The sequence below is a fragment of the Syngnathus acus genome, chromosome 10, assembly GCF_901709675.1.
Source record: "Syngnathus acus chromosome 10, fSynAcu1.2, whole genome shotgun sequence".
NCBI lineage: Eukaryota > Metazoa > Chordata > Actinopteri > Syngnathiformes > Syngnathidae > Syngnathus > Syngnathus acus.
The window spans coordinates 7341588-7367206 of record NC_051095.1 but is presented as its reverse complement, the minus strand read 5'-3'; the positions used below and the strand labels follow the sequence as shown (position 1 = coordinate 7367206).

The window sequence follows — 25619 nt, the reverse complement described above, 5'->3', positions numbered from 1 at the left end:
CTGTCCAGTTCAATGAAACTAATGTATGTTTTGGGAAAGTGGACGGAAGTTTTTTTTGCTGTTAAATGTCTCCTTTTAAATGGTGTGTGAGGAAAATGTTGGCAATAATGTCTCGATTCGCCTCAATATAATTTAAAAAATTAGTACGACTGCTGCAGCCGTTTTGAACCTATTAATCGTGTAATTTACGTGCATCACACTGTACAAAGTCTGTGCATATTAATGAACGTTTACGTGTAACTGCTACATTACAGCTGTCGGCTAATTTCCAGTCACTTGACAGGTTGGTGTAACATCAAATACAATAAAATAAATTTGCTGACTATGGAACCGAATTTGTATCGTTTTGTTTTATTCCACGTCTTCCTACAAATGACAAAACTGAAGGTTCTGACACCAAATGAAACCATTTGCAGCAGGTGTGAGAGGAATTTATTTAAGACAGAATTCATTATCATTATTAATATTCACACTTCTATACAATATGCCATTAAATCCAGAGGTCATTATAATACTTAGAACACCAAAGGTCAACCATTCAAAGACAGCCTATTAAAGTACATCGTGTATAAAACAGATGACGTGAGGAGAGCTAGCTATTAGGCAGCCGTTCAAGCTTTTCTCCAGAGTAAAAAGTGGGGGAGCATTTGCGCTATTCAAGATTGATCACTTTATCATACAAGCGCCGAGACAGCCCACTTTGTATGTTAGTTTGCACATGGATTCTTACGGACTAAAGTTCATAGCAGTGACACAGATGAGACAAAAAGATCACAACGCAAAGCACACTCGAAAAGGAAAAAAAAAGCTCAACGTTTTCGCACCTGTAAGCAAAGCTTGTCGCCGCTCCCTCGGCGATGAGCTTTTTCTTTTCTTTTTTTTTTAATGTGTTTATCAAGCACCGATCATACGCGCGCACGCACACACACTCGCACACAAATACCTATACACGAGATAAAAATCGATATATTTAAATTTCAATATTAATGATATTACTGGATTCCACAATAAAAGGCAAACGAGAAGTAGAGACAGCATTCAAAGAAACAGGAGGGCAAATCCACAACCAACAAGACCCCCTTCCCCTCCAAATAAATTTCGTCTTCATCTTCAACTGGACTGGCCTGCTGTGACCTTGACCACAGCGTGTTCCCTTTTAAAGCCGACAAGGCCCTTTTCCTTTCTTAAAAGTCTACACCCCCCAAACCCCTACATGCGCCCTATTCCCGCTGGTCCGAACAAAGACACAAACATTTTCATGGCACAGATGCCACCGGTGCTGAGGCAGAAACGTGGGATGAAGAAGATGGCACAAGTTCCATTTGCTCCTCTGAAGGAGATAAAATAACATCCATGGAGAAGAAGGAGGAGGAGGATGAAGAACAGCACACACTTGCCATTAAACTGGTTAAGTGCATTATGGGGTTAACAGCGTTCAGTCAGAGCCGAGTATCCATCCACGGAATCTATTCAGGTGTGTGTGTTTGTGTGTGTGTGTGTCCAGCAGTTCAGTGAGGGCACAAATGTTGAGGATATGTTGAAATGTTTGGACTTAAGTGTTTTGCGTGGATAAGTTGGCACAAAAAAAAAAAAAAACAAGCCGTTGACAGGACGAAACAAAAACATCAACTAGATTTCCAGTGAATTTAGTCAACCGCTGACGGGCGACCGGCAAGAGGAGGACGTGTCTGTGTGTGTGTGTGTGATATATATGCATTTATATGAGGGTGTAGGGGAAGGGTGGTTTCCTTACAAGAGGAGACAGCAATTGCTCTCTGTGGTTTTTTCTCTGTTTCTTTGACCTAACAAGAAAGCAGAGACAACAAGAAGTAAGATTGGTGACGATGATAATTCAGGAATGGCTACGGTGTGTTGCGCGAGCTGCCATTTTCCCCATAGCCAATCAAAGAAATGCTGCAAACTGCAATTACGAAATCTTTTGTGTGTTTTGATTTTCAGCTCTAGTTTACATGTCCTCAAGTCATTTGCTTAACGCCGTCTCTGGTGTGATGAGATCAGGTTGAAGCCAGGATAAGAGGACCCGGGAGGGTGCAAATAAGGAAATGAGAGCATCGGCGAGAAGGTGCTTGACGACAGCGTGTAGCCTGGCAATTAAGCCCGGCGTGGAGTCATGCAGGCGCAGCGCACTGCTCTACTTTATGCGCTCACCATGAGAGTTGGGCTCCGGAAGCGTCTCCCTGGCAACCAGGTGCATGACGGTGGTCCGGCCCGGGGGCAACTTCAGCGCTGGAAGAGACATGTTGATTTTGTAATCTTTCAGCGAATGATAAGAAAGCGACACATTTCTTTTCATTTGAGTTTAAGGAGCGGCTCGGACCTCCGAGGGTGACGTTGCCATGAAGGAAGCGTCCCTGGAAGATAAGGCGCAGGATGCTGGGGCTGCTCACCCGCTCCTCCTCCCATCCTGGTTGGCAAACACAAGCAAAGAGAAAGTCAGCTAAAGTCCGGTCACCTAGCTCAAATATTCGGAATAATATTGGACGCATTGTAAACCACCTACATACAGTTAAAAAAACCAAAAAAAAAAAAACGTTCACTTAAGAGCTGGTCGGACATTTTTTTTTTTTTTAAGCAGCTGCTTTGATTGCCCAACTGATGTACTGTTGCTCTTTGGCCACCAAGACCGCTTGCCTGCTTCATCGATTTATGAAATTAGGAATTTTGTTAAGCATTGTTGTCAATCTGCGCCAGCAGCAGTTCTGGCACAGCCAGCCCAACTTTGCTGTCTTCATTTAGTTCTTCGCCAACAGAAAGTAGTACAAAAGTTACTAAAACACTCAAGAGTGACCTTTAGACAAGGTCAAATTAAGTTCACCGGTCATGGTTGATTGACTTGACTTTCAAACTTCGGCGCAGGTTAGCGGCAGTCATTCCCTTTTCTGCCGCGCGCACTCTTTACAAACCCGTCCAGTGCAAACGCTGCTTACCCGTGGGCCAGTTTTCAAACACGTGCTTGGCAATGTCCGTGGCCGAGTCGTTTGGCGAGAAGGTGAAGTCCTGCGTTTTCCCGCTGACCAGGATGAGGCGGAGGTTCACCTGAGACAACAAAACATCATCACATCATTCCCGGCCGGGAGTGCATCCCTCATGGAATCCGCCTTCCACATCTAACCTGGGCCGGCACGAGGAGACTCGTGGTGTGGGCCACGAGGAGACGGGCATTCCCGTTGGCCAGACGCCGGCGGAGACAAGGGGCGGGGCCGTAAGGGCGGCCTGCTCCCATGCGTCAGTCTGTCTGTCTAATGCGCTAACCGCAGGTGTCCCAGACAGCTCTGGGCCATGTTATTAAATTTGCATGGCCTGAAGAAGGGGAAGGGGTGGGGGGTGACCACGAAGCAACATGCTGGAACAAATAACTAAAAATAGCACAGGGATTGCTGCTTCAAAACTATGCAGCGGGAATTCCAGAAGACTCCAGGGTCATATCAATGAGAAGAACACAGTGGATGCGGCAATTAGAACATCTGCTTCAGGGTTCAAATCTTGGCCAGTTTTTTAACATTTCCTCAATGTGATGTTCTGTGATATGGAGAACAGGCACTGTGGAAGCTAATCATGTCATTTTTAGCCCATTTGTATCGGTTGAAACTGCTCCTAAATTTGACAGGTCACATGACCAATCAACCACGCTTAATGTGACTTTTCCGTTTGTTGTGCGGAATCAATGTGAAAAGCATCCCACTGTTAAATTGTGTCAAATTCCTCGCGCTTTGCGACAAAGAGGCGAAGTGAGACGAACAAAGGGAATTACCACGAGGTGACGTCAAGCCGGGGCAATCCCGCTCTCTGATCTGTTTACTGATACGACAGCCCCCTTGACCCCCCCCCCCCCTTCTGAACCCAATAACCTTACAGTGGGGTTACATACCCATGTCATTTCAACAAGCTTCCCCTCCCTCTCAACCCCCACCCTCCCCAGCCAAACGAAAACAACCGCCAATCTGCCCCCGTTTCCCGTGGTAACACGGTGCATCGCTACTGTCCTTGAGATTCTCCAATCCAAAGGCCCGCAATATCAAATCCTTCAAACGCTGTTACAAATGACCCTTTTATTTATCTTGATAATGCGGGGCTCTCAAAGGCTTAGCCGTCTTGATAGCCTTACATTTTTCCAAAAAACAACAAAAACACCAGCAACCCTGCTAATGCTTCAGGGAACACATACTAACATTCACCTCAATTTAGTTCAGTACCTTGAGCACCGTTAAAAAAACAAATAAAAAAAATCCCGCCACAGAATGACCTTCATGAGAAGATCAAAATAAACGAATTGTTTTTTTTCTCCATTACCCACACATTTCAAATTAAAGCACACTAATAACAAAAAAAATATTTTTTGAACGTTTCTTTTTTTGAGTTGTTTCTCACCTCTGCTATAACGGACTACATGCTGGGAGAGAAAAACCTGTCAAGTGACACACGCTATCATTTTCATTGATATCCGTGAGTGTTGCCGATCAGGGCACGGGTCACGGCGGGCATGGATTTAGCGTAGGCCAGGCTACAATCAATGGGGTGTCCCATCCTTAAAAGGAAAGTAGGGCAATGTTTTAACTGAGATTAGACAGATGGCGCTCACGGGGGCAGCAATCACTGTCTCAGCTAAGTGTTTACGGACACTGGTTAATCCGTTACCCCGGACCCACGTCCACCCACCCAACCACACACCGAACGACACAAGTCAAAAACCGAGTCAAACTGACAAGATAATCATGTGAATTCTTGACAACGCTGTGCGATGGTGCCACCTGGCCTGGTGACCCGAAAGTCAGAAAAGTGGACATTGAATATATTGGTGGAAATAAAATTCATAGTTTGTAATGCAAATTCAGAATCAGATGGCAGATAAATACTCTAATTTGCCTTGGTCAAATGACAAAATGGTTTGTTTACTTGTGAAGCCATTTGAGAACGCTTCGACTTTTTTCACCGTGTGACGTCATGATGATAATAAAATGTGCGAAGCGTTGGACATAAGGCAAGCGCGATTTATAAGGTACTGCAGAGGTTGACTGACCATGTCAAGGTCCCGGTGAGTGCTCATGGCTCAGCGAAGAGACAAGGCAGTGTAGCCGGAGCAGAGTGGAGGCAGGACGGGTATGCTTCAGCTGCAGCAGACGGGGCCAGAGCCCTGAAACAAACAGCACGACGACATTTTAACAAGCTTCCTCAACGGCGACAGCCGCTTGGCGTCTATTGTGTGATCGACGGCGTCGTAATATCATGCACTTGCTCTACCCACATTTGACAAATATACGTGAGGGTGTCAGACCAAATCGAGCCCATCGAAATCCGGGGATGGAAGGAGGGGGGTTCAGCTAATGGTAGCATTAGCTTACGCCAAACCTGCCGCCGCTGGCTATTAGGAAGCTAAATGGCTAAGTGCAAAAATCCACGGCGTCCATTTACCTGACGTCGAGCTCACCTGCATTTGACGAGGGCGGTCAAAATGCGCATTCAGCAGCGTGGAAGAATCATCGAGTGACGCTTTTCTGACGGGGTGAATTATCGAGTGCAGATGGAGAAGGCTGAATGTGAAGCTTGTCGGCTAATGGTCGGCAAGACGCCGGATGTCAGCTGATAGTAAACACAAAACAGCCGCAAGGCACACTGGGAAATGACGTTCATACACGACGATTGGTCATTCATAATCTAAAATGACATACAATTACTCATAATTATATATATATATTATAATATTATATATAATAATACATTTTATTTATAGGGCGCTTTTCATGCATAAAACATAAACATAAAATAACATACACAATTAAAAGAAAACAAAAAACGTTAAAAAAAGATAGATATAAGTACATACGTACATACATATAAGCGCAAGTGCACTCTTTGCATCTCATCCTACTGCGCATTAAATATTTGCGAAACGGTCGCACAGATTCCCAGTTTAATAAGTCATCCAGCAACCTATGAAAGCAATATGTATCTGTTTTCTTAATTCAGCCAATAGCGAAAGATGAGTAGCAAAACTACACAAAATGTACAGCACGCTACTTTGTATGTTTGAGTATAAGCAGGAAATTGTGTTAATCATCACACATGGGCTCAGTGAGAAAGTTTTGAATTTAATGGGCCATCATGATGTTGCTTGGGCATACACATGTTATTACCATGCTTCCTGTTTATCTGTTTTGAAATTGGTAATTAGAATAATAAAACAGAAGAAGAACAGAACACATTGTTACCAGCCAGGTCAAACAATAACCGACATGGAGCACACTTTGGCCTCTCACATACAATCTGACAAAATATACAAGTTAGTAGTTGGTAATGGCTTCAGTATCTTAATTATTATCTTTTTCACGGAATACTGAAGTAATCATTTGAAGGCGTGCTTTTACCCTTTTACTCTTTTCTTGACTGGTTTTACTCTAAAGTAGAAGTACTCTTATGTACTTTAGTAAAATTTTTAGGTACAGACCTCTGGTTAATACCTAATTGGCCCGCGAGGACTGTATGTACCTGGAACTTGGGACGGTTACGTAAGACGCTATAAAAGGTTCAAGTTATTGTTTACGCCCGCGTTTCCCAGCGGAATGACTACCTTTCCCAGAATGCACGTGTGCGCATGCGCAGTCCGTTTTACTTGACAGTGGTAAACAGACGTCAGAAGGGAGTCTTCGCCTCGAGTCAAAACAAAACAAACGCAAACAAACTATTCAAGACACCCAAGGGGAGCATCTTCTGTCCACCGGGACGACCACAACAACCAGACGAGTCGTCACTGCCTCCAAACGGCAACTTTGAACGAGTTCTAGGCGGCTTTCGGCGGACTTTTCGGCGCGTTCCAAACTCCGGAGTAGCAGCAGCTTAAGCGGCTAACGTGACCGGGGGGCTACCCGGGCTTGTTTTCCCCAAAAGTTGGGAGCCTCACCCCCGGGGGACTCAACGCCACAGCCTAAAGGGATTGCCTTGTCGGCCACTTGTTGGGAGTCTAGACATAGACATCGCGGGGGAGAAGCCCGGCGCGACGTGCTCCGGGGCCTCGGCGGCGGAGTCGGAGGCGTTTTGTAACCGCCTCTCTGGCATCGTGTGCGGCGCCACGAGTGGACAAACATGGCAGATGGCGACATGTGGCGGATTGTGCACATCTAAAAACACTGCACTTTAGATGGGATTCTTGTAATCGCGTACAGTTTGTAAGTACACTCATCTCCCCCTTTTTCCTTCCACCCAAAATTAATGACTACCATTTTATATATTTTGTTACTCCACGAGTTCATACATTGGTGACGTGATTGTTGTTTAATTTTGGCTCTGGCTGGACTGTCAGTGTAGTAGTAGTACGAGTCGTTTGCAGTCTTTTTGTCTATTTTTCTGGAAAGTTTTTATTTTAATAAATAGGACGAACACATTTTTTTATGTAATTTGTAATACTACTTAAAATCCTTCAAGGTCAAATTGAAGTGGCAACACTTCACATTATTTACAAGCTCATCCATTTATTGTTTAACTCCCTACTGCTAAAAGTAGTGCTACTAGATACAAAGTACTTTTCAGTTTTTCCGCATGTTTCCTTTTTTTAGTAGATTATTCATCGACAAGGGAAAATTACTATTGTAATTTCAAACAAAGGCGCTCCCGTTCCCTCCTTCTATATAAATCAGAAGGTTTATGATAGTTAGTATTAAGGAGATTATTTGGGTTCCCTAATCTCCAATCTGAGGATTAACTGGAGCTATTGGTGTGCCCAGATTATTACGTCTTTTTTTTTTTTTTTAGGCCCCCAGTGTTTACTCCCAGTGTATTGTTATTGTTGTTGTCCTTCCTGGGATAAAAACATTTGGAGGCTTGAAAGTAGTTCCGGTGTTTTGGAGTGGAGCGGAAGTAGCCAAGTGGTGGAGGTGAACGAGAGGATCACCATGGAGGAGTTGCCGGCGCCGCCCATTGACCCGGATTTTGAGCCGCAGAGCCGGCCCCGCTCGTGCACGTGGCCGCTGCCCCGGCCAGACATCTCGGCCGTAAAGCAGGAAGCCCCCGATGGCACCGAGTCCGCTGCCGGCACGCCGCCCGCCGATGATGACAAGCCAGATCCACGGCACACGGTGGCGCCGTCCGAACCGGAGAAGGCGGCGGGGGCCACCGCCATGGCTGCAGCGGCGGCGACTGACCCCAACGTGAGTGGCGTGACGCCCCGCAAGGGTTCGTCCAGGCGCAACGCGTGGGGCAACCAGAGCTACGCCGACCTGATCAGCCAAGCCATCGAGAACTCGCCCGACAAAAGGCTGACGCTGGCGCAGATCTACGAATGGATGGTCAAGACGGTGCCTTACTTTCGAGACAAGGGCGACAGCAACAGCTCGGCCGGGTGGAAGGTCAGTCCCTCGTTGGGCACTGTTGTCATAACACCACTTTGCTAGAAAATAACAGAGCTGCTCAACTGCTGGGTTGAGGCCAGCTTCTCCAAATGTGCTTTTGTTTTCGGAGCAATACGTTATTACCCAATTCACAATTTATTTATTTTTAGGTTGATGTCATGTAATCAATTATTTCCGAAAGAATTGCCCCTTTCACTGTTTTTCTTTTAAGGGCAAACTGTTAAGTCATGTTCTCGCACCATCTAGTGGTATCTGTGTGCTAGAGTGTTGAGGAGCTTCAGTTTGACAAAATCTATGGGCAATTAGATCTTAGTCTATGTTGTTAATTACATTGATAAAATGTAAATCTAGATTTTGTACTTTTTTGACAGCAGAGTACAGTGACGTAGAATGTAATTGTAAATAGAGAAATAGGTAAATAAAAAATCACATTTATTTTTGACAGTATTCATAGACAAATAGAAAAATGGGTTAACCATTAAAGTGAGAAACACTTAAATGTAGAAAAATACTTCATACCTAACTTTTCTTGCCAGTCTTTAAGATTGAGTAAAGAAAAATAGGTCTAAATTTTAAAAGTTAGATTTTAAATGTAGTAAAATCTCCTGTCGTCTGCAACTCTTGACTGGCGAGTAGCATTTGTATTTAATTAACCTTCAATTATCCAGAGAACGACATAGAGAACCGATTGCCATTTGCAATGCCGACCTGGCTAAAGACAGCAGAGTCAAACAGAGTAAAATGAACAATAGAGAAATAGACCATTGTCAAAAATTATAATTTTTTTAACTTGATACAAAAGTCAGTTGTTTTTTTGCTGGTTTTCACCTATCATGATCCTCTCTGGATAGTTCCCCCTCAATAAACAGTTCATTAATACTATGGCTGTAAACTGGAATCATTTGCGAAGCAAACACATGCACTTAAGGCATTTGTTAGCAATTTACAGTGTTAGGTGTCATTGTCGCTTCCTCCCCAAAAAAGAGGTTGTATTTGCCCAAAGATTTCAAAAGTTGGCGGTGAAGCGTAACATGAAACTCCTCACCCCAACATAGTTCTTTTAAAGCTCCTCAAATCACTTCAACACAGTTACCGAGATGCCAAAGGATGGCGCCCAAATAAATCGGAACGTGTGAATCAGAATAATAATTATGTGGGGAGCATTTGAAGAGCGGCTTACTTGAAAAAACTTTTTTTTCTCGTAGAATTCCATCCGCCACAATTTGTCGCTGCACAACAAGTTCCTGAGGGTCCACAACGAATCGACGGGCAAGAGCTCCTGGTGGATGCTCAACCCAGAAGGGGGCAAAACTGGCAAAGCCCCCCGCCGCCGCGCCGCTTCCATGGACAACAGCAGCAAGCTGCTGAAGAGCCGCATGCGTGCCAAGCAGACCAAGAAGCAGGTTCTGGCAGGGGCCGGCGCCGGCGGAGCGCTGCAGGGCGACGGCGCGTCAGCGACTGCAGGGGCCGGTGCCGATAGCCCTAACTCATCCCAGCAGTTCTCCAAGTGGGGCGTGAGCAGCAGCAGCCCGTCGTCACGCGGCAGCCTGGACGACGCTGACATGTGGACCTCCTTCCGTCCGCGCACCAGCTCCAACGCCAGCACCCTGAGCGGGCGGCTGTCACCCATCGCGCCGGGCCAGGAGGAAGACGACAATCTTCCCGAGGATGGGCTCTTGGGCCGCTACGCTTCTAGCGCATTGACGCCCACCCTGGCCGAGACCCTGATGGAGGAGCTGGACCTGATTGACGGGCTGACCCTCATGAGTGGCCAGCAGGGTGGCGCCAGTCCCAGCACGGCCCCGGCAGCACCACCAACTCCGCTGCCGTCGGCAGCCACCCTGCTGCCTCGCAGCTCCTCCTCCTTCCCCTCCTTTCATCACCTGCAGGCGCCGCAGACATCCCCCCAGGCGGCGGTGGGACCCGCCGGGAAGGACGCCACCCCTAGCTTTGGAAACTCCCTCTTCAACTCCTCTCACGGCACCACCCACTATGGTACCCACGTGCCCTCCAGCCTGGAGGCGTTGCTCACCTCCGACTCCCCTCCTCCAACCGACGTCCTCATGGCACAGGTGGACACCCTGGTGCCTGCCTCGACGGGCCTCATGAGCTTGGGCTCCCCGGTGGTGGGCATCAGACCCAAACCCACCCAGCTGCTGCTGGGGAAAGGCCTGGAAGCCAGCGCAGTCGGGCCTCAAAGCCTGCAGGCGCCCATGCAGCAGCACCACCTGCACCACCAGCATCAGCACCACCAGCAGCAGCACCACGCTCCCCTCAGCCTGGGCATGATTCTCTCCGGTATGTCCCAGGACCCGCTGCAGATGCCCAGCCTGAAGGTGCAGCATGCCACCACGCAGCACACCGTCCTCCCGGGTGTGGGCCCATTTGGGGCGCCGCCTTGCTTCCAGGCGGCACCAGAGCGGCTGCCCACCGACCTGGACGTGGACATGTTCACAGAGAATCTGGACTGTGATGTGGATTACATCATCAACAGCGACCTCATGGATGGAGACGGTATCGACTTCAACTTCGACCCAGTCCTGCCCCCTGGGCAGGGCTATGCGGGGCCTGCCACCACTCAGGGCTCTGCCCACCATTGGGTGCCCAGCTAAAGGCTTGCCAAGTAGGTTCACTGTTGTTTTCTTGCTGCCCTTAGTGTGCTCTAGGATCAAATGGTCTCCATAGCAAGAAGTAAACGGCAATATTTGTTGTATTCTGGCTCCTTTTTTACATGTTGGTGCTGTTTTTTCGCTCTCCTTAGTGTCCACTTGGATAAAAGCCTTTTCTTTCAACCTTTATTTTCTTTCTGCCCTTAGTCTCCTCGGGTTAAACTTGTCCTGTAACCGACAAGTTAACATGAGTATTTTGACCCTTTTTTTTTTTTTTTTTTCCCCTCCTTTTCTGTTATTTTTTGGGAGTTCCACTATCTTGCTGTCCTTAGTCTCCATTTGGGTCGTTGTTACAGCATTTTGTTTTCTTTCTGTCTGCTCTTGGATAGTATTTGTTTCCTATTTGAGAAGTTATCACCAGTATTTTTGTTCATTGTTGGTGCTTCACGAACTTGCTGCCATTAGGCCTTGCTAGTGCTTGGATTAAAAAAAAAGTCTCTATCAAGAAGTAAATACTCTACCTGTGTTTTTACTTACCCCTTTTTTTGCCTTGTTCCTCTGCTTGTTAAGGTGTTTTACTGCTCTGTTTTCTTTCGGCTCTTAGTCTCCTCTTGGATAAATCTCACCCCCTTCCTGAGAATGAAAAAGAAATATTTAGAAGTATAAAAATGGAGCCATTGATGGTTAACATTACTTCAAAAAGTCAAATCCCCATACCTACTTGCCAGAAAACACAAATGTCAAAGCTAATGTTGACAATTTCGTCCTTCTGTCGCTCATTTTTCTTCTCATGTTGTTTCTCACCAGGAGTAGAGAAGCCACCTTTCCACCCTCCTGACGTGGCCAACCCCAAAAAGGACAAAATGTCCCGCCACATAGTCACGCGGACCGGCCTCTTGTCTCGTCACGTGCCAACGCAACCACCGACTATGCATACAATTTATAGCTGCGCCTCCCCATCTTCCTCCATTTTGGCGTTTTTCATAACCTGGCTGCGGCCATTTTCAAGACTTCCTCAATTCTGCCTGCGAGTTGTCAAGATGTTTCGCGCAAGCATCTTACAGGCAAACACGGTACCCCGAAGCTTCAGTACCTCATTGGCTTCCATATGGTGACCTTGAGTGTGCGTGTTGTGGTGAAGAATTGGCCAGTTTTCCCTGGAAGCACCTGCAGATCGGTACAAAACGAGGACGCCGATGACCATTGCTAAAACAAGACGATACATAACTTTTTTTTTTGCTGATTCAACACTAATTGCTCTTTGGGCAATGTCGTTTTTTTTTTCTTTGTTTTTGTTTTAACTCCATGCGGTGTGTAAAGTAGTTGAGTAGGGTACACACATAGCGATAATCATGACGCATTTCCTTTACAATCAAAGTCTGCAAAGTCCCGACTAACAGACATCTCAAAAGCGGCTGACTTTTGATGTGGAAAGAATTCATGTTAAAACAGCACGGGGTGTGTTAAGACTTCTTAACTGCTTGGAAAACCATCAGGATTGGCGATTAGAATAAAGCTGGACGAGAGTCAATAGCTGGGTGGACCCATACGATAATTGTTTTTCTTCTCTGATCTAATTAGACAATCATAAATGTTAAACGTATTCAATATTTACAATGGCAAATCTTTTCGTTTGGGCCTCATGGATTTCTTTATCGACTTGGCCGCTGTTTCCCGCAGGTCACACTTGGTACTGCGGTAGACATTTGCTCTGAAGGGAGGAGACTGGCAATTGTTGGAAGAATCTTTTTTTCCCCTGGCCGAATGGGGGCTCGATGATAAAAGAAAATGTGTATGTGTGTACCCCGCTTTAGACATGATTTATATTAGGGGTGAAAAAAGAGGAAAGAATGCAATGTGCAGTTGAACTAATAAAATGAAGTTATTTGTTTTGAATTTTTTAGGGCATTTGATGTTAAATTGCCATTGGATTTGGCTTCTTATCGAATGTTGCTACCTAATTTTTGATTTTGTTGTAAATTCAGTTTTTTGATTAGCACTTATGTACAACCAGTACCATACATCCCAACTATTGTTTTCGGTTTGAAACATTTCGACACGCGATGCACACGTTGCACATAAACAATGACACACTATGCAGATTTATCAAAAGAATTTGAAGGAAATTTTAAGCAGCAGCAACAACAACAAAAACACGAAGGGTTTTGCTATTTTGTCATGTACCCTCACTAACTTGAAATATAAATATATATATATATTTGGTTATAGCTTTAATATACAACATAGATGGAGAATAATAAAAAGATGCTACTTGTATTTTTTTTTACATTGGAGGATGCATTTTTCAGATTTGTAACAGCGATTTTTATACACTTATTTTTGTAAAAATGTATGTGCATGTAGATTTTTTGTGTATAACTTCCAAAAGAATACTAATATTTGCATTTGCATGGCATTTAGGGGGCACACTCAACCTGACCGTATCTCACTGTACAGATGCTTTTTTTTTTCCTTTTTAGATATTTTTCTTGCTTTTAAACATTAGTCATCTCAAAATGAAACCATAAAAACAAAAAGACTCATACAACCATTACCTCTCAGGGTCGCTCGGAAGAAAACATGCACAATCATGTGACAAAAGCAAGAAAAACACATATTTATTTTTCTGTTGCGACTGGAAACTTGCTTTTTAAGACCTCTGCATCTTTAAAAAAAAACAAAAACAAAAAAACAAATCTGCTATGCATTTCACTTTTTTTTTCGGGTTGGATTTTTTACTTCCTGCCAAGATGAAACACTAGCATGATATTTCTAGAACGTGTATGCAAATTGTTCTCATTTTTTGTGTATTTAATTTTCTGGTCATGTACAGTTTGTCATTTCACACATTCAAAACCAATTTGTTTAAAAAAAAAAAAAACAGTAAGTTGAAAAAAAAAATGCACTCGATTTACTTTGAAGTGGTGCTACGAGTAAGTTTGGATGCATACTATCAGGGCCTTGTTGAAAGTTACCTTCAAGAATTAACAATAATGTTTTTATTCATTTCATCTTATTTTATTTTTAGTATCTCACTCTTTATTTACATGTTAGTCCCCAAACTTCTCACTTAACTAGATGGAGTCTGACATCCCAATCATTTAATTAATTGATTTATGGAATGTTAAATATGAAACTGGACGTGTGCGTATGTTTGTGTGTGAGACAAATCGCAGCATTCATTCCATATTCTTCACGTTTACGAATAAGCTCTTTGCTCTTTAGACAATTCAGCGCACTAGTTGCAACTTTTGCAGCTAATGACCAAGTTTAGCCTGACTAGAACTAGTATTTGTCCGACAAGTTGTCTTATTAGTGAGAACAAATTATTACCCTACATTAGACATCAAGGATATGGAGTAAATGCTCCAAAAAAAAGCAGAGCAATTATTGGATAACCTTGATAAAGAGGTTACTAGTGCTTGACACATCTTCATGCAGCACGTGTTAAGGATTGATTTGACCAAAGTGGGAAAAAACACGAGAAGTAAGACAATCAGTACCACCACACCAGTGTGCTGAATTAGCACTAGTAGGGACAAAGAGTGCTGAATGTGGAATGAATGCTCCCAGGGCTTTCCAGAAGTGTTCTGGTGTACTTTGCTTTGGCTTGGCCTCCATGCGAGGTCACTCCACTTGTACTTGATCTCCATTTGATATTTTTGTCCCCTTAAGATACTAGTCCCCTTTGATGAGTTTCTTTTTAATGATCTGGATAAATTGCTCCCCCGTCAACACAGTATTTTAGAACTAAGCTTAACGAGGTGAGAGCAGAAAGCAGTTATGTTTATGATGAGTTTATTGATTGATGGGTTGATTTTGATATGTTTGCCCTCCTTTGTCCTCTTAGAGACGCGACAAATAGAAACTTGACGAGTCAATAAACTGCTTTAACCCACTTTGCCTTCCTGCCTCCAATCCATTGGATGTTTTTCATATAGTTTTTGGGGTGGGTGTGAGCTTTTTGATATAATTAGGATTTTCTTAATTTGTTAATTTTTTTATGGGGGGTGGTGCATGTTTTAGTTTTTTTTCATGCACATGAACATCTTTGATAAATAAATGGTGTCCATTTTTTGGGGGCAGGCACATGTATTAGTGCCTGTGATTGTTTTGGGCATGACAAGTTATTTTTAGCGTCTTCATCACGGCACTTCCTGTGGCTGCTCACTGACTAACAGGTGCCAAAAAAACAAAAAGTGGGAAACAAGCAAGACAGCAGCATTTTGTTTTCTTTCATAAAGCATCTTTATAGAAAGGAACACATATATTTGCATCTTTTTTTTTTTCATGTCGCTCCGTTTGTGTCCATAATGATGTCTTGTTTAGCTTGGTGTGGTTGCAAGATCCGTGTGGGTCAAAGGTTCGTTTTGCCTTGTTTCCAGGGTTTTTGCAGGTGTCGTTTCCAAAGAGGAAACAAAAAAGAAACAAATGCTTCAAGTCAGTTGGAGGATTCTTTTCCCCGGTCTTTTGTTTTTGTTTCCGATGCCGCTGCAGGCGACAGGGATCATCACAAGCTCTCTGCTTCCACCCTAAAGGTGACTAAATGTGCTTTCGTTGGTTTCATATTTGTCGTCCAACTGCCACGGGAAAGGTTCGGAAAACCTTTTGAGTCCAGCGGAGAAGTTTTTCCAAGGAGCCTCTTGAAATCTTACTGCCAGTTATCATGTGTATCCAGCCCAGAAATGACAGAAAAGTTAAAAAGTTGCTGATTGCAGAAACCTTTTTTTATGAGATGAGGCATGTTAAAGAAAGGTATATTCTCGGAATACAATGCCAACCTTACCAACTTTGTAAAAGATTTTCCCATTTCTTTTAAAAGAAAAAGGTCATGATCTTTGCAAAAACAAATTTTGCATGTGTATGTGTGTTCTATACATACATACATATATATATATATATATATATATATATATATATATATATATATATATATATATATATATATATATATACATACATACATACATATATATATATATATATATATATATATATACACACATATATATATGTATACATCTATCTATCTATCTATCTATCTATCTATCTATCTATCTATCTATCTATCTATCTATCTATCTATCTATCTATCTATCTATCTATCTATCTATCTATCTATACACACACATGCACACACGTCTATTTAGGCATGTCAGTGATTCATTGGCATGGGTATGCGCTTTTTTTGCAAACGACTTTTTGGGGACCTAAATTTGAAAAGCACTTGTGCTTCGTCAAATGTTCTAATTCTAATCATAGCACAATAACAACAACAACAACAGTGTACAAAACCTGTCAAATTCCCCCACAAATCCTTCAAAAAACATGTTTGCATCTCGTTCTGCTTGGCAAACGGTACCGTGCATTTTCTTTCTATAAAGCACAAAAACATCCATTTTGTTCAATGAGCAAGGAAAACAAAAACAATCATTTTGTCGATGGCTCAACACCTTCTTTTTGTGTGTGTGTTTGTACCACAAAGCGCTCACGTACAAACTTACTCAAAGTTTTTTATGTTTTCAGTCAGTCACAAACTTTTTTCAGCAGGTCTACGAATAAAAAAATCCCACGTCACGTCTGTCTTTCGCTTGCTTCCTCGCATTATAAATATATATATATACTTTTTTTTAAAAGTGCTTGTTTAAAAAGAAACTAAGGTTGTTGGGTTTATTATTTTGAACAAACAGCTCAGGAGATCCAAAAGGGTCCTTCAAACAATACTGAATGAGGATTGTCCTTGGAGAACATTCAACAAAACTACGCAACTACTCTTATAAGGAGAGTGTTCATGACGGAACAGTATAAATACTTACAGTACTACGCACAAAAAGTTGGAGAGATTGGGCTTCAATTCAGGATGAGTCTAAAATGCTCAAGAGCCTTTTTGTGTGAATTCAATTCGACCTCCTGTAAATTTTCGAACGCACAACTGTTCATTGTTTCACTACTTTTTGCATGACAGTAAAGAGTTGAACACACAAAAAGTATTTGATCAAGAAGAAATTCTGGCAACGTCGGCAATTAATTGTATTCAGGAGTTTACAGGAGGTCAAATGAAGTTGACCCACTAAAAGTTGATGTGAATTGTCACCCAAAAGCTGAATACTATTCTGTGAGTTCTGTCTGAAGTCTTTTCAGGATTGCACATGGGGAGAGGCGGTGTGGCACATCTTTGGGGCACACATGCGCTCTTCCTAATTTAGACGTCGACACGTCAAGTGGGTGTACCTCGATGGAGAAGGAAGAAAAAAAGAAGCGTGCACTTGCGAGAGGCTCTCAGGCGATCATGTACTGAGTGATGGCTCTCAGGGCGTAAAGGAGCTCCGCTTGCAGACGCGCCTCCATGATGAGTAAATTCATGTGGATCTGGAAAAGGAGGAGAAAGACGATTGCAACAAAAATGTGCCACATTTTACGTAGAAATCAAACGGTAAGATCCATATCGGAATTTGCTATGGGTTTATTTTAAATCTTGTTTTTTTTAAATCTTAATTTTTAAATTTGTTAAATCATTTTGAATTTAAGAGATGTTTTAATCTTTTTTTACCATTTTTAGTTTTTATAAGTTTTGTTTTTATTGGTTTTAGTTTCTTTTTTTCCTTATGTGCAAGATTTAAAAAAGAAGATCATTAGGGTAAGTATAGTGCAAAGAAAACACGCAAAAATAAATTTTTTAAATACAACCATCCACAAATCAAACTCTAGTAGATAAGTATGAGTGCGTGGATATCCAAGTAGAAAAGGAAAATAAATATCTCAAATGTCTACATTGATTTAGAAATGCCATCATGATCATGTGTGTAAATTTGCCTCATCTATAAAATAGTCACCAAGATGTTCTGAATGAGATGACTATTTTCAAGTCAGATCAAAATAGCCAATGTCCATTCTGAAAAAGTGGCCATAGGTAGAATGACCATTTTTGGGGGATGAAAATGTGGGATTTTAGTCATGTGATAAATATTTTAAAAATGTAAACTTGTGGGTATTTGGGCAATGTGGAAACAGTTCTGGAAGTTGGAGAAGGATTTTGCTCCCAAAACAATTGTATCCATTTTAAAGGAGAATAACACTCAAAACTGTCCATCTTTGCAAGGCTTGACTCACCCGCTCAGATGTTTTAAGAGAAGCCCAGCCAAGCGGAGACGCCGGACTTTTGCTAGGGTCGGGGAAACACGTGACGGCCTTGATGTACACCTTCAGATCTCGCTTCAGGAGCCGGTCCACTTCCCCGTAGTCGTAATCGTCGTACCTGCCGCCGGCAGTAAACAGTCTTTTAATCCGCTCACCGTTTCCACGGCGACAACCAAAGGACATATGAGATGGAAGGCCAACCGAATTCCCAAGATACAGTGGATGTAGTTCCAGACGGCCCTCTTCAGTTCGGGGCCGTGCGGGGACGACACGGAGGTGACATTTCGGAAGCGCTCGTCCAGAAGGTGGCCGATGTCCGAGTACAAGCGGTTGACCAGCGAGAAGCCGTGGTCCTCCCATGAGTAGTCCTGACCACGATTAAAAACAGTCACAATCTATCTATTAATCTCTACACGGTGTACGACCTTCGACTCACCTGAACTCGAAATACTTGGAAAAGGTCCTCGTCTCTGCGGGCAAATTCCTTGTAATCGAAATTGGGCTCTGTGACGAAGCGAGACGGGTCGGCGAAGTACATTATCTCGTCTTCTTCTTCAACATCTGAAAAAAATAACATAAAATAAAAATAACTTAACTCCTAAGATGCAGATTTTTTTTAATTCACTTTAAAAAGTAAATTTTAATCTGCCAGCAATTTATTTTGGATGTAATTACATTGTTGGCCTCTAGATATCAACACCCTATAATTTTGCATTGTCCAATTTTTAAGACTAATTTAAGGAAATAGACCTTAGTTGTTTTTTGTTTACCGGCTTGGTTGTTTAGCAGACGCTCTTCTCGCTTGTCTCGCTCTTCATGAGGTTTAGGGCTCTTGTCCTTCAGATTCAACAGGTCACTACCCGAGTCCACTGACTGATAAAAAAAAAAAAAATAAATAAAAAAATCAAAAAAAAAAATCACAAGGACAGTGTGAGCAATGATTGATTGACAAGCCGTGAAAACATTGTTGCTAGACATCATCTGCTAATTTGAAGTTTGTGTCTACTGCTTGGATTTCTCAACAGATTAGAGTATCAGTAAAAAAAAAAAAAAAAAATCTGTTTTAGTAGTTCAATTGATAAAGTTGTGACATTGATTGGCTACACAAAAAGTATATTTTTATAACTAATATTGCGTACGGTAACTTTGAAAGTCAATTGCTTTTGTGGGGCATCTATAGGCATTGACGTTAAGTATTTGTAAACTTAAAATTCACAGAAGGGCTCTGTACGTTGTAAATTACTTTTTCCATGACATTGTAATTCGCTGACAAGCACTTGTATATAGCACTATTACAGTGACATGAGTTCCATTTTTTTTTTACCCAGCGTCGTGTTATTTGTTCGGCGACGTCGTCGATTGACTGAGGCCCGTTGGGGTTGCCGTTAGTGACGTCAAAGGCGCAGAAGGTAGGCGGCGTGCCATTGGGAGACTTGCTCGGGGGCGCCGGGTGGCCCCAGTCAGCAGCGTTGGAACCGAACACAAAGCTGCATAGAGAGTGGCAGTGGGCCAGAATCACAACGGCTTGAACCAGCTCGGCCAGAGACCAGCACGGCTCGCCGCACTTCAGCAGCGTCTGCGGGAACACAAGTTAGAACTAGTGGTTAGTGGTCAGCTCACGGATAAACACATACTAATAATCGGGACAAATTGGACCACTTCTCCCCCACTTTCCATCACAGTCAGGGAAGGTCTGATTGGTGGATGTGTCTGAATGATTATTATTCCAACAATGAAGTGCATCCTAGCGTCAAGGTGAATGTGTTGATTTTGTTTTTTTTCCCACCTTGATGTCCGAGCAGGCAGCCAGCCAGGGCTGGTGAGCCAGCACCTTGTTGATGTGGTCGAGCAGGCGCAGACGCGAGGGTGCCGCCTCCAAGCCCTGCAGCCACAGGGGGTCGCCACCCAGCCTCAGGAACTGGGCCGAATGCAGGTAGACCAGGTAATTGCAGTGGTGGCGTGCCGCTGCCTAAAAAAAGCAGCAAAAGATCAAATGAGAATAAAGTTGCGCAGTTTCAAGAAGAAAAGGTTGTACACAAGTCGGCACACAACATAATAGTCACTGAGGCGTTACTGATCCTATTTAAAGAACTAATATTACTGTGGCTTACTGAGCAGTGACTGGTTTTGTATATGCCTGCATTATACTGCCCCCTCGTGGCCAAAGTACACACACCAGAATGGGTCGCAGATTTAATTATTGTACAAACCATGTATTTAATCATGACTTCACTGTATAGTATTTTTTTTATTAAGTACACTATTATAAAGTTATATTTCTAATTTCAAAATGCACGAGTTTTGCCTTTTTTTGACGCACCATGATGGCGATGTAATGGCGGCAGGGCAACGGCAGAGGTCCGTCCATGTGCAAGATGTAGTGCTGCGCTCGCAGGAAGCTTTCCAAATACTGCGGGTGCGAGGCCATCTGCTGCGATACGGCGTCCAGGCTGCCGCGGCCCGCCGCCGTCTTCATCAGCACCAGAGACGCGCGCTCCTTCTCCTTGCTCACCATCGCCTGAACAAACAATCACAAAGAAGCAAAAAAAAAAGCATTCCGTTGGAGGCACTCAAATAAATACTGCAGCATAAAGTGAGTTTTAATCAGTTTAAACACGTTTAAAGCGTGACCGGGCATTAAACTTTGTTTTGCAAGCCATTGGAAATGTGCGTGGGAGGGAGGAGGGGCAGATTGTGTGGTTGCCAGTGTGAAATCCCGATAGGTGATTTGAGTGGCAGGCAACTGTGTGTGTGTATGTGCGTGCGTGCGTCCCCCCCCACTTGCGGCGTCCACATACACTTGGCGGGGGTGACACGGACTGCGGAAGAGTGTTTCAATTTATAGCCTGTGAGATTGTTGCTTGGACTCTATTTAGGTCAAGAAATGAAGCCTCTTGAGGAACTATCATTTGGAGATACGGTGTAATAAATTGTGGACTTTGCCAGACTGCTCGACTGTACAACCGAGTTAACACGTGATTATCTGTAAACGCTGTTTATCGATACGAGCATATAAGAAACGTGACATGTGGAGTGAGGTGAAAAGTAAGCGGGGATTCCAAACTGCTGCTAGAATTTCGAGTATCACGTCATTACGACAATGTAATGTGAATGGGAATTCACACATGTAAGACAAAAAATCTTTGCCTTTCCTGCCATTTTCACGTCATTACATTTCTTAACACGTAACATGAATGGGGATTCACACATCTAAGAAAAGAAAAAATCCTCGACTTTCCTGCCAATTGGATTTCGATACCAACAAATAGACAATTGATCTGACTGACAATTCAACAAGTCACACATGCACGCACAGACACGCACACGCGCAATACAAGCAGGAACAAATCCAAGCAAAATGCAGCGTTTAGAATTGTCAAGAATTAAAAGTTTTGCTGTCATTTTGCCATTAATCCCAGTCTGCAAACGATATTGTCTGTCAGTGACAATGGCTCATTCTGATTGGCTGTTAGCTCTCAGATGCAAATCATTGGATGAGATCCAAGTGGACTATGAGAAAGTACACAAAAGTCAAAGTCAAAGTCAAAGTCAGCTTTATTGTCAATCCCTTCATACGTCAAGACACACAAAGAAACCGAAATTCCGTTTCCTCCATCCCACGGTGACGAGACATACAAGTAGGAGACACAAAACAAAAACAAGAAGGCACAAACCATAAATAATAAATAATAAATAAAATAAAATGAGCGATGAATAAAAACAGACCAATAACCAATAATAAAAAATAACAAAAGCAACGAAACGGCATATAAAATGGAATTAGCCGTAAATTAACCTTAAAACTTTTGATTTAGACTTAATCCTGCTTGTATGACTGTGTTGCGTAAGGTTGCATATACGTGTGCATTTTATTCCATACCCATGGTATGATACAGAAAAAAAAAGTGCATTTTTATGCTGACTTGGAAAATGTGTTTTGCCATCATGACTGTCTTGGTGGGGAAACAATGAGGAAATGTATGATGTCTTTTCGCAAGTAAAGTGCGTCTAAGGGGAAGCAGAGCCACAGCTGACTGGCAAAAATTTCCCTTTATGTGAAAGCGAAAGTCCAAGATATCTTTTATTGACAATATATGACAGGTAAAATAGTGTTCCTCTTACTGCTGAATTGTAAATTCAGGGAGTATGATACTTGCAATGAATATTATTGTTTTATATGCCATTTTTAAAGTAAACTTTAAGCGGGAACAACAAAAAACAGTTTGAGGCGAGCAGTCTTCGCTTCTTGTTTGTGAGTCTTTCTTTCATTTCCTCAAAGTGATTTTTTTTCCATGTCTTCAAGAACAAGCACCGATGATACTGAAAAAAGTGTTTTAATAAACACATTTGGTGTTATGAGTGTAAAATTATATTCTAATGTCATGATTACATCATCTCTCCATTACAGTCTTATTTTGGTCCAGTCAGACACGCAAAGGATAAAGTAATTCACTTCATTGCTATTGGCTGACAACAAACAAGTAAAGTTGCCGACACACACCTTACTGTGCACGCAGGTGGAAAAAAAAAATGAAGGGGAAACCACACACCCGCATGAAAAAGGAGAGCGGGAAAAAAAAAAACCTGTTGCATGTGGGTGGATAGCGCTAAAAAAAATAAATCACCATTTAGGAGACGATGGGAGCTATTACAAAGCACATTTTGTTCTGTGCAGTAAACATTGAGAAGGAGGAGGGCATGACCGCCAAGGCTTTTGTGCATACAAATGCGACAGCAACACAGAAAAACCACAACCAAGGATGGAACTAATAATTCATTCTAAATGGATTCATTGGTTAATTATCTTATTGATGAATTGACTTGATCTTGTGATGACAGGAATGTAGGCCAAAAGGAGCAGCCTCAGTGCCATCAAATGAGAAGAACCCCCTTAAAGTAAATGCCAATCTGATAGAGCACAGATTTTGAAGGATTGCTGTGAAAAACAATTTATAAAAGAAAAAAAAAGATGGCCATCATTCGGCAGCCAAAACCAGAGGAAGAGTGGCGAGGTGGTTTTGTTTCTTCCAGCCGCCAGGCGGGAAGATGTGAAAAACACCAACGGGAATCAAAGTCAAAGGAGACAAAGACCAGGAATATGGCGGTAGCGATCAACACAGAAAGACGGAAAACAAAATGGCTTCTCGGGGGGTACATGTGACATCTTGAGACGTGCGTGTGTGTGTTTGTGGGTCACAGTAGCAGGACATTTAATCCGCATGCCGATTGCGTCCCAATCACGCGGCGGGCCTGGCATAAATTCATCCGGAAACACATGGGCTGCTTTTGGCCGTGCAATCCGAACTGAGATCGGCCGCGGCACAAAACCAGCCAAAGAAGCCGCAGGATGCCGACGAAGAGGGGGAGGAGAAAAAGGGAAAGAAGAAATAAGGAGAAGACAATACTACAGCGGGGTGAAGAGAAAAACCTTTCATGAAGCCTATAAACATGAACTTCATTCATTATAAAAAATGGGCTTGGCCTTTCCATGAAGCCATTTGAGCATTTATTCAGTCTCCTTGACATCCAGCATAAGCTACAGGCACTTGTACAATCTTTTTTTTTCTCACTATCAGAAGCCATTTCAGGACAGTATTTCTCCCAGGTCACATTTTTATTTTCACAAATAGTGCCACTTCTGGCCTACTAGTACACAGTTAGCTGGTAAACTACTCTGCTGGAAACAATATTGGGCCCAAAACTAGCTCCTAGTCTCTTCTCCATGAAGCCATTTGAGTATGTGCCATCCATCCATCAGTCATGTTACTTGTGAGGCAAAAACCGCATGAGTAGACAATTGCATGATACTACTTACTAAATGACTAAGGTGCTGTGTCATTTTTTTCCCCACTACTGATGTTACTTTTGGCTTACTAAAATGCAACTCAACAACGGTGCTCCACTCGAGGCCAAACTAGTGAGCATGTGTGATGCTAAGTGTGCAGAAAGGTCAAACAATATAGCAGAAATTGTTTTTCTAGTAAGATTCAGTCACTAGTCATTACTAGTGACAAGGATTTCTCACTAGTAATAGTGTGTGTGTGTGTGTGTGTGTGTGTGTGTGTGTGTGTGTGTGTGTGTGTGTGTGTGTGTGTGTGTGTGTGTGTGTTGAGTGGGGTTGAGGGTCTTACCAGTACCAATAAAGTGTACTCGCGCATGGATCTTACTTTGGATGAGGGATATTGAATACATGTTGAGACGCTCCCCGCAGAAGAAGAAAGATATGTGAAGAGGAGCAAGACAAACAAAACTGTGCTGCAGGATGAAGAAGAAAATCTTGCAATTTCACAGTTCTTTTTTAGATTGGCTTTAGGATCGAATTGTATTCGCCTTTGGTGCATAAAAATGTTTGTTGGTGATGACGAGAGCCCTTTCTCCAGCAAATCCTTCACTGCTCTCGCATTCCTCCTGCCTTTTTTTGCTTTCTAACTGCAGCAAACACGTCTCTCCTCTTTTCTGGACTAGAGACAGCGCCCCCTTATAGGTTGCAAAGCGAATAGCAGTGGCACAGGAGAAAAACAACTTTGATTGGCAGTCCTTGTTGAGCTGCAAAAACATCACTACATAACACACACACAAAAAGAATGGCGCAGAGCATCAATCAATTTGGATGAAAATGCAAAACTGTCACAGTTTTGCTGAGGCTGCCCCTGCACTGCACGTCTTCCTTCACTTGACACTTTTCCTTCCAAAATCTTCTCGGGTTGACGTCATCCCCCACCTCCAGTGAAGCTTGTAACTCATCCATTTCAACACAGCCCAGTGGTGCGCTTTTGCCACACATATGTCATGATTCGTGTATAAACTATGGTCATAACTTAAATGTATACAATTAAGTCACATAAACGTGACATGTATTAAGAGTGACGAGAAAGTACCTTTAAACGGAAAAGGAACCATTCACAAAGTTCTTTCACGATGGCTACAAGTCAAAGAATCTAACGTGATATGGATATAACCCAAAATAAAGTTTTTAAAAGATGAATGGTATATACATTTTTACGATATTAGTACTACGTTACGCCAAAGTTACCAGACTGAAAGCGAGTTAACAAAATTCGGTGGTGCAATAAAACAAAAGTAGATATCAAATGTAAGAGGTTTTTTTTTTTTTTTTTTTTGGACCTTGAGCAAAATGCATGGAGTGCCCGCTCTGCTGTTTAGCCGTTAAGTGCTCCCGTAACTTAGCCGCCTTCGCCTACCTGTTTCTGGACTCTCTGGTACTGGCTTCTGAGCGGGTACTCCATTTTATTCGTACAGATGATCATTTTCCAGCCCAGTGTGCTAATTACATGAACGCGGTTATGTCTGGTGGGTCCCCCGCCGGGTGCTGCTTGTAACAAAAGGCGAAGGAGGAGGTGGAAGACCGGAGAAGCGGAGCACCGCAGGCCGCGTACGGCGTTCTGCCCCGATAGACGAGTGACGACTGAGTCCAGGCAAAAGCTGCCAGCATGCGAACTGACAGCTACGACTGCAGTTTGGCCAATCAGAGCAAAGGAGGTGAACGTCAGAT

At 43.0% G+C, this 25619-nt stretch overlaps 3 protein-coding genes across 5 annotated transcripts; 1 reads left to right on the top strand and 2 right to left on the bottom strand.

The window, feature by feature from the left end:
* Positions 1-415: 415 nt before the first annotated feature.
* On the bottom strand, positions 416-5608 carry ubl3b (ubiquitin-like 3b). 2 transcript variants are annotated; one of them, XM_037262291.1, is made up of 6 exons: positions 5431-5608; positions 5039-5152; positions 2949-3057; positions 2339-2425; positions 2170-2247; positions 416-1802 (listed from the first exon to the last, which is right to left on the bottom strand). In XM_037262291.1, exons 2-6 carry the CDS (start codon positions 5063-5065, stop codon positions 1750-1752), a joined length of 354 nt encoding a protein of 117 aa, XP_037118186.1. In that variant the 5' UTR covers positions 5066-5152; positions 5431-5608; the 3' UTR covers positions 416-1749. The 2 variants fall into 2 exon arrangements, with proteins under 2 accessions (XP_037118186.1, XP_037118185.1); XM_037262290.1 differs by having other exon boundaries at positions 5447-5607.
* Positions 5609-6590: 982 nt separating this feature from the next.
* Positions 6591-14867, top strand: foxo4 (forkhead box O4). 2 transcript variants are annotated; one of them, XM_037262284.1, is made up of 4 exons: positions 6591-7181; positions 7765-8357; positions 9566-10983; positions 11777-14867. In XM_037262284.1, exons 2-3 carry the CDS (start codon positions 7905-7907, stop codon positions 10970-10972), a joined length of 1860 nt encoding a protein of 619 aa, XP_037118179.1. In that variant the 5' UTR covers positions 6591-7181; positions 7765-7904; the 3' UTR covers positions 10973-10983; positions 11777-14867. The 2 variants fall into 2 exon arrangements, with proteins under 2 accessions (XP_037118179.1, XP_037118178.1); XM_037262283.1 differs by having other exon boundaries at positions 6591-8357.
* A 1569-nt stretch (positions 14868-16436) lies between these two features.
* On the bottom strand, positions 16437-25561 carry si:zfos-80g12.1 (sestrin-3). Its single transcript, XM_037262286.1, has 9 exons — positions 25309-25561; positions 20427-20624; positions 19893-20075; positions 19431-19682; positions 18877-18979; positions 18543-18667; positions 18308-18474; positions 18080-18224; positions 16437-17338 (listed from the first exon to the last, which is right to left on the bottom strand). The coding sequence occupies exons 1-9, from the start codon at positions 25372-25374 to the stop codon at positions 17249-17251; spliced, it is 1329 nt and encodes a 442-aa protein (XP_037118181.1). The 5' UTR covers positions 25375-25561; the 3' UTR covers positions 16437-17248.
* Between the last annotated feature and the right edge of the window lie 58 nt (positions 25562-25619).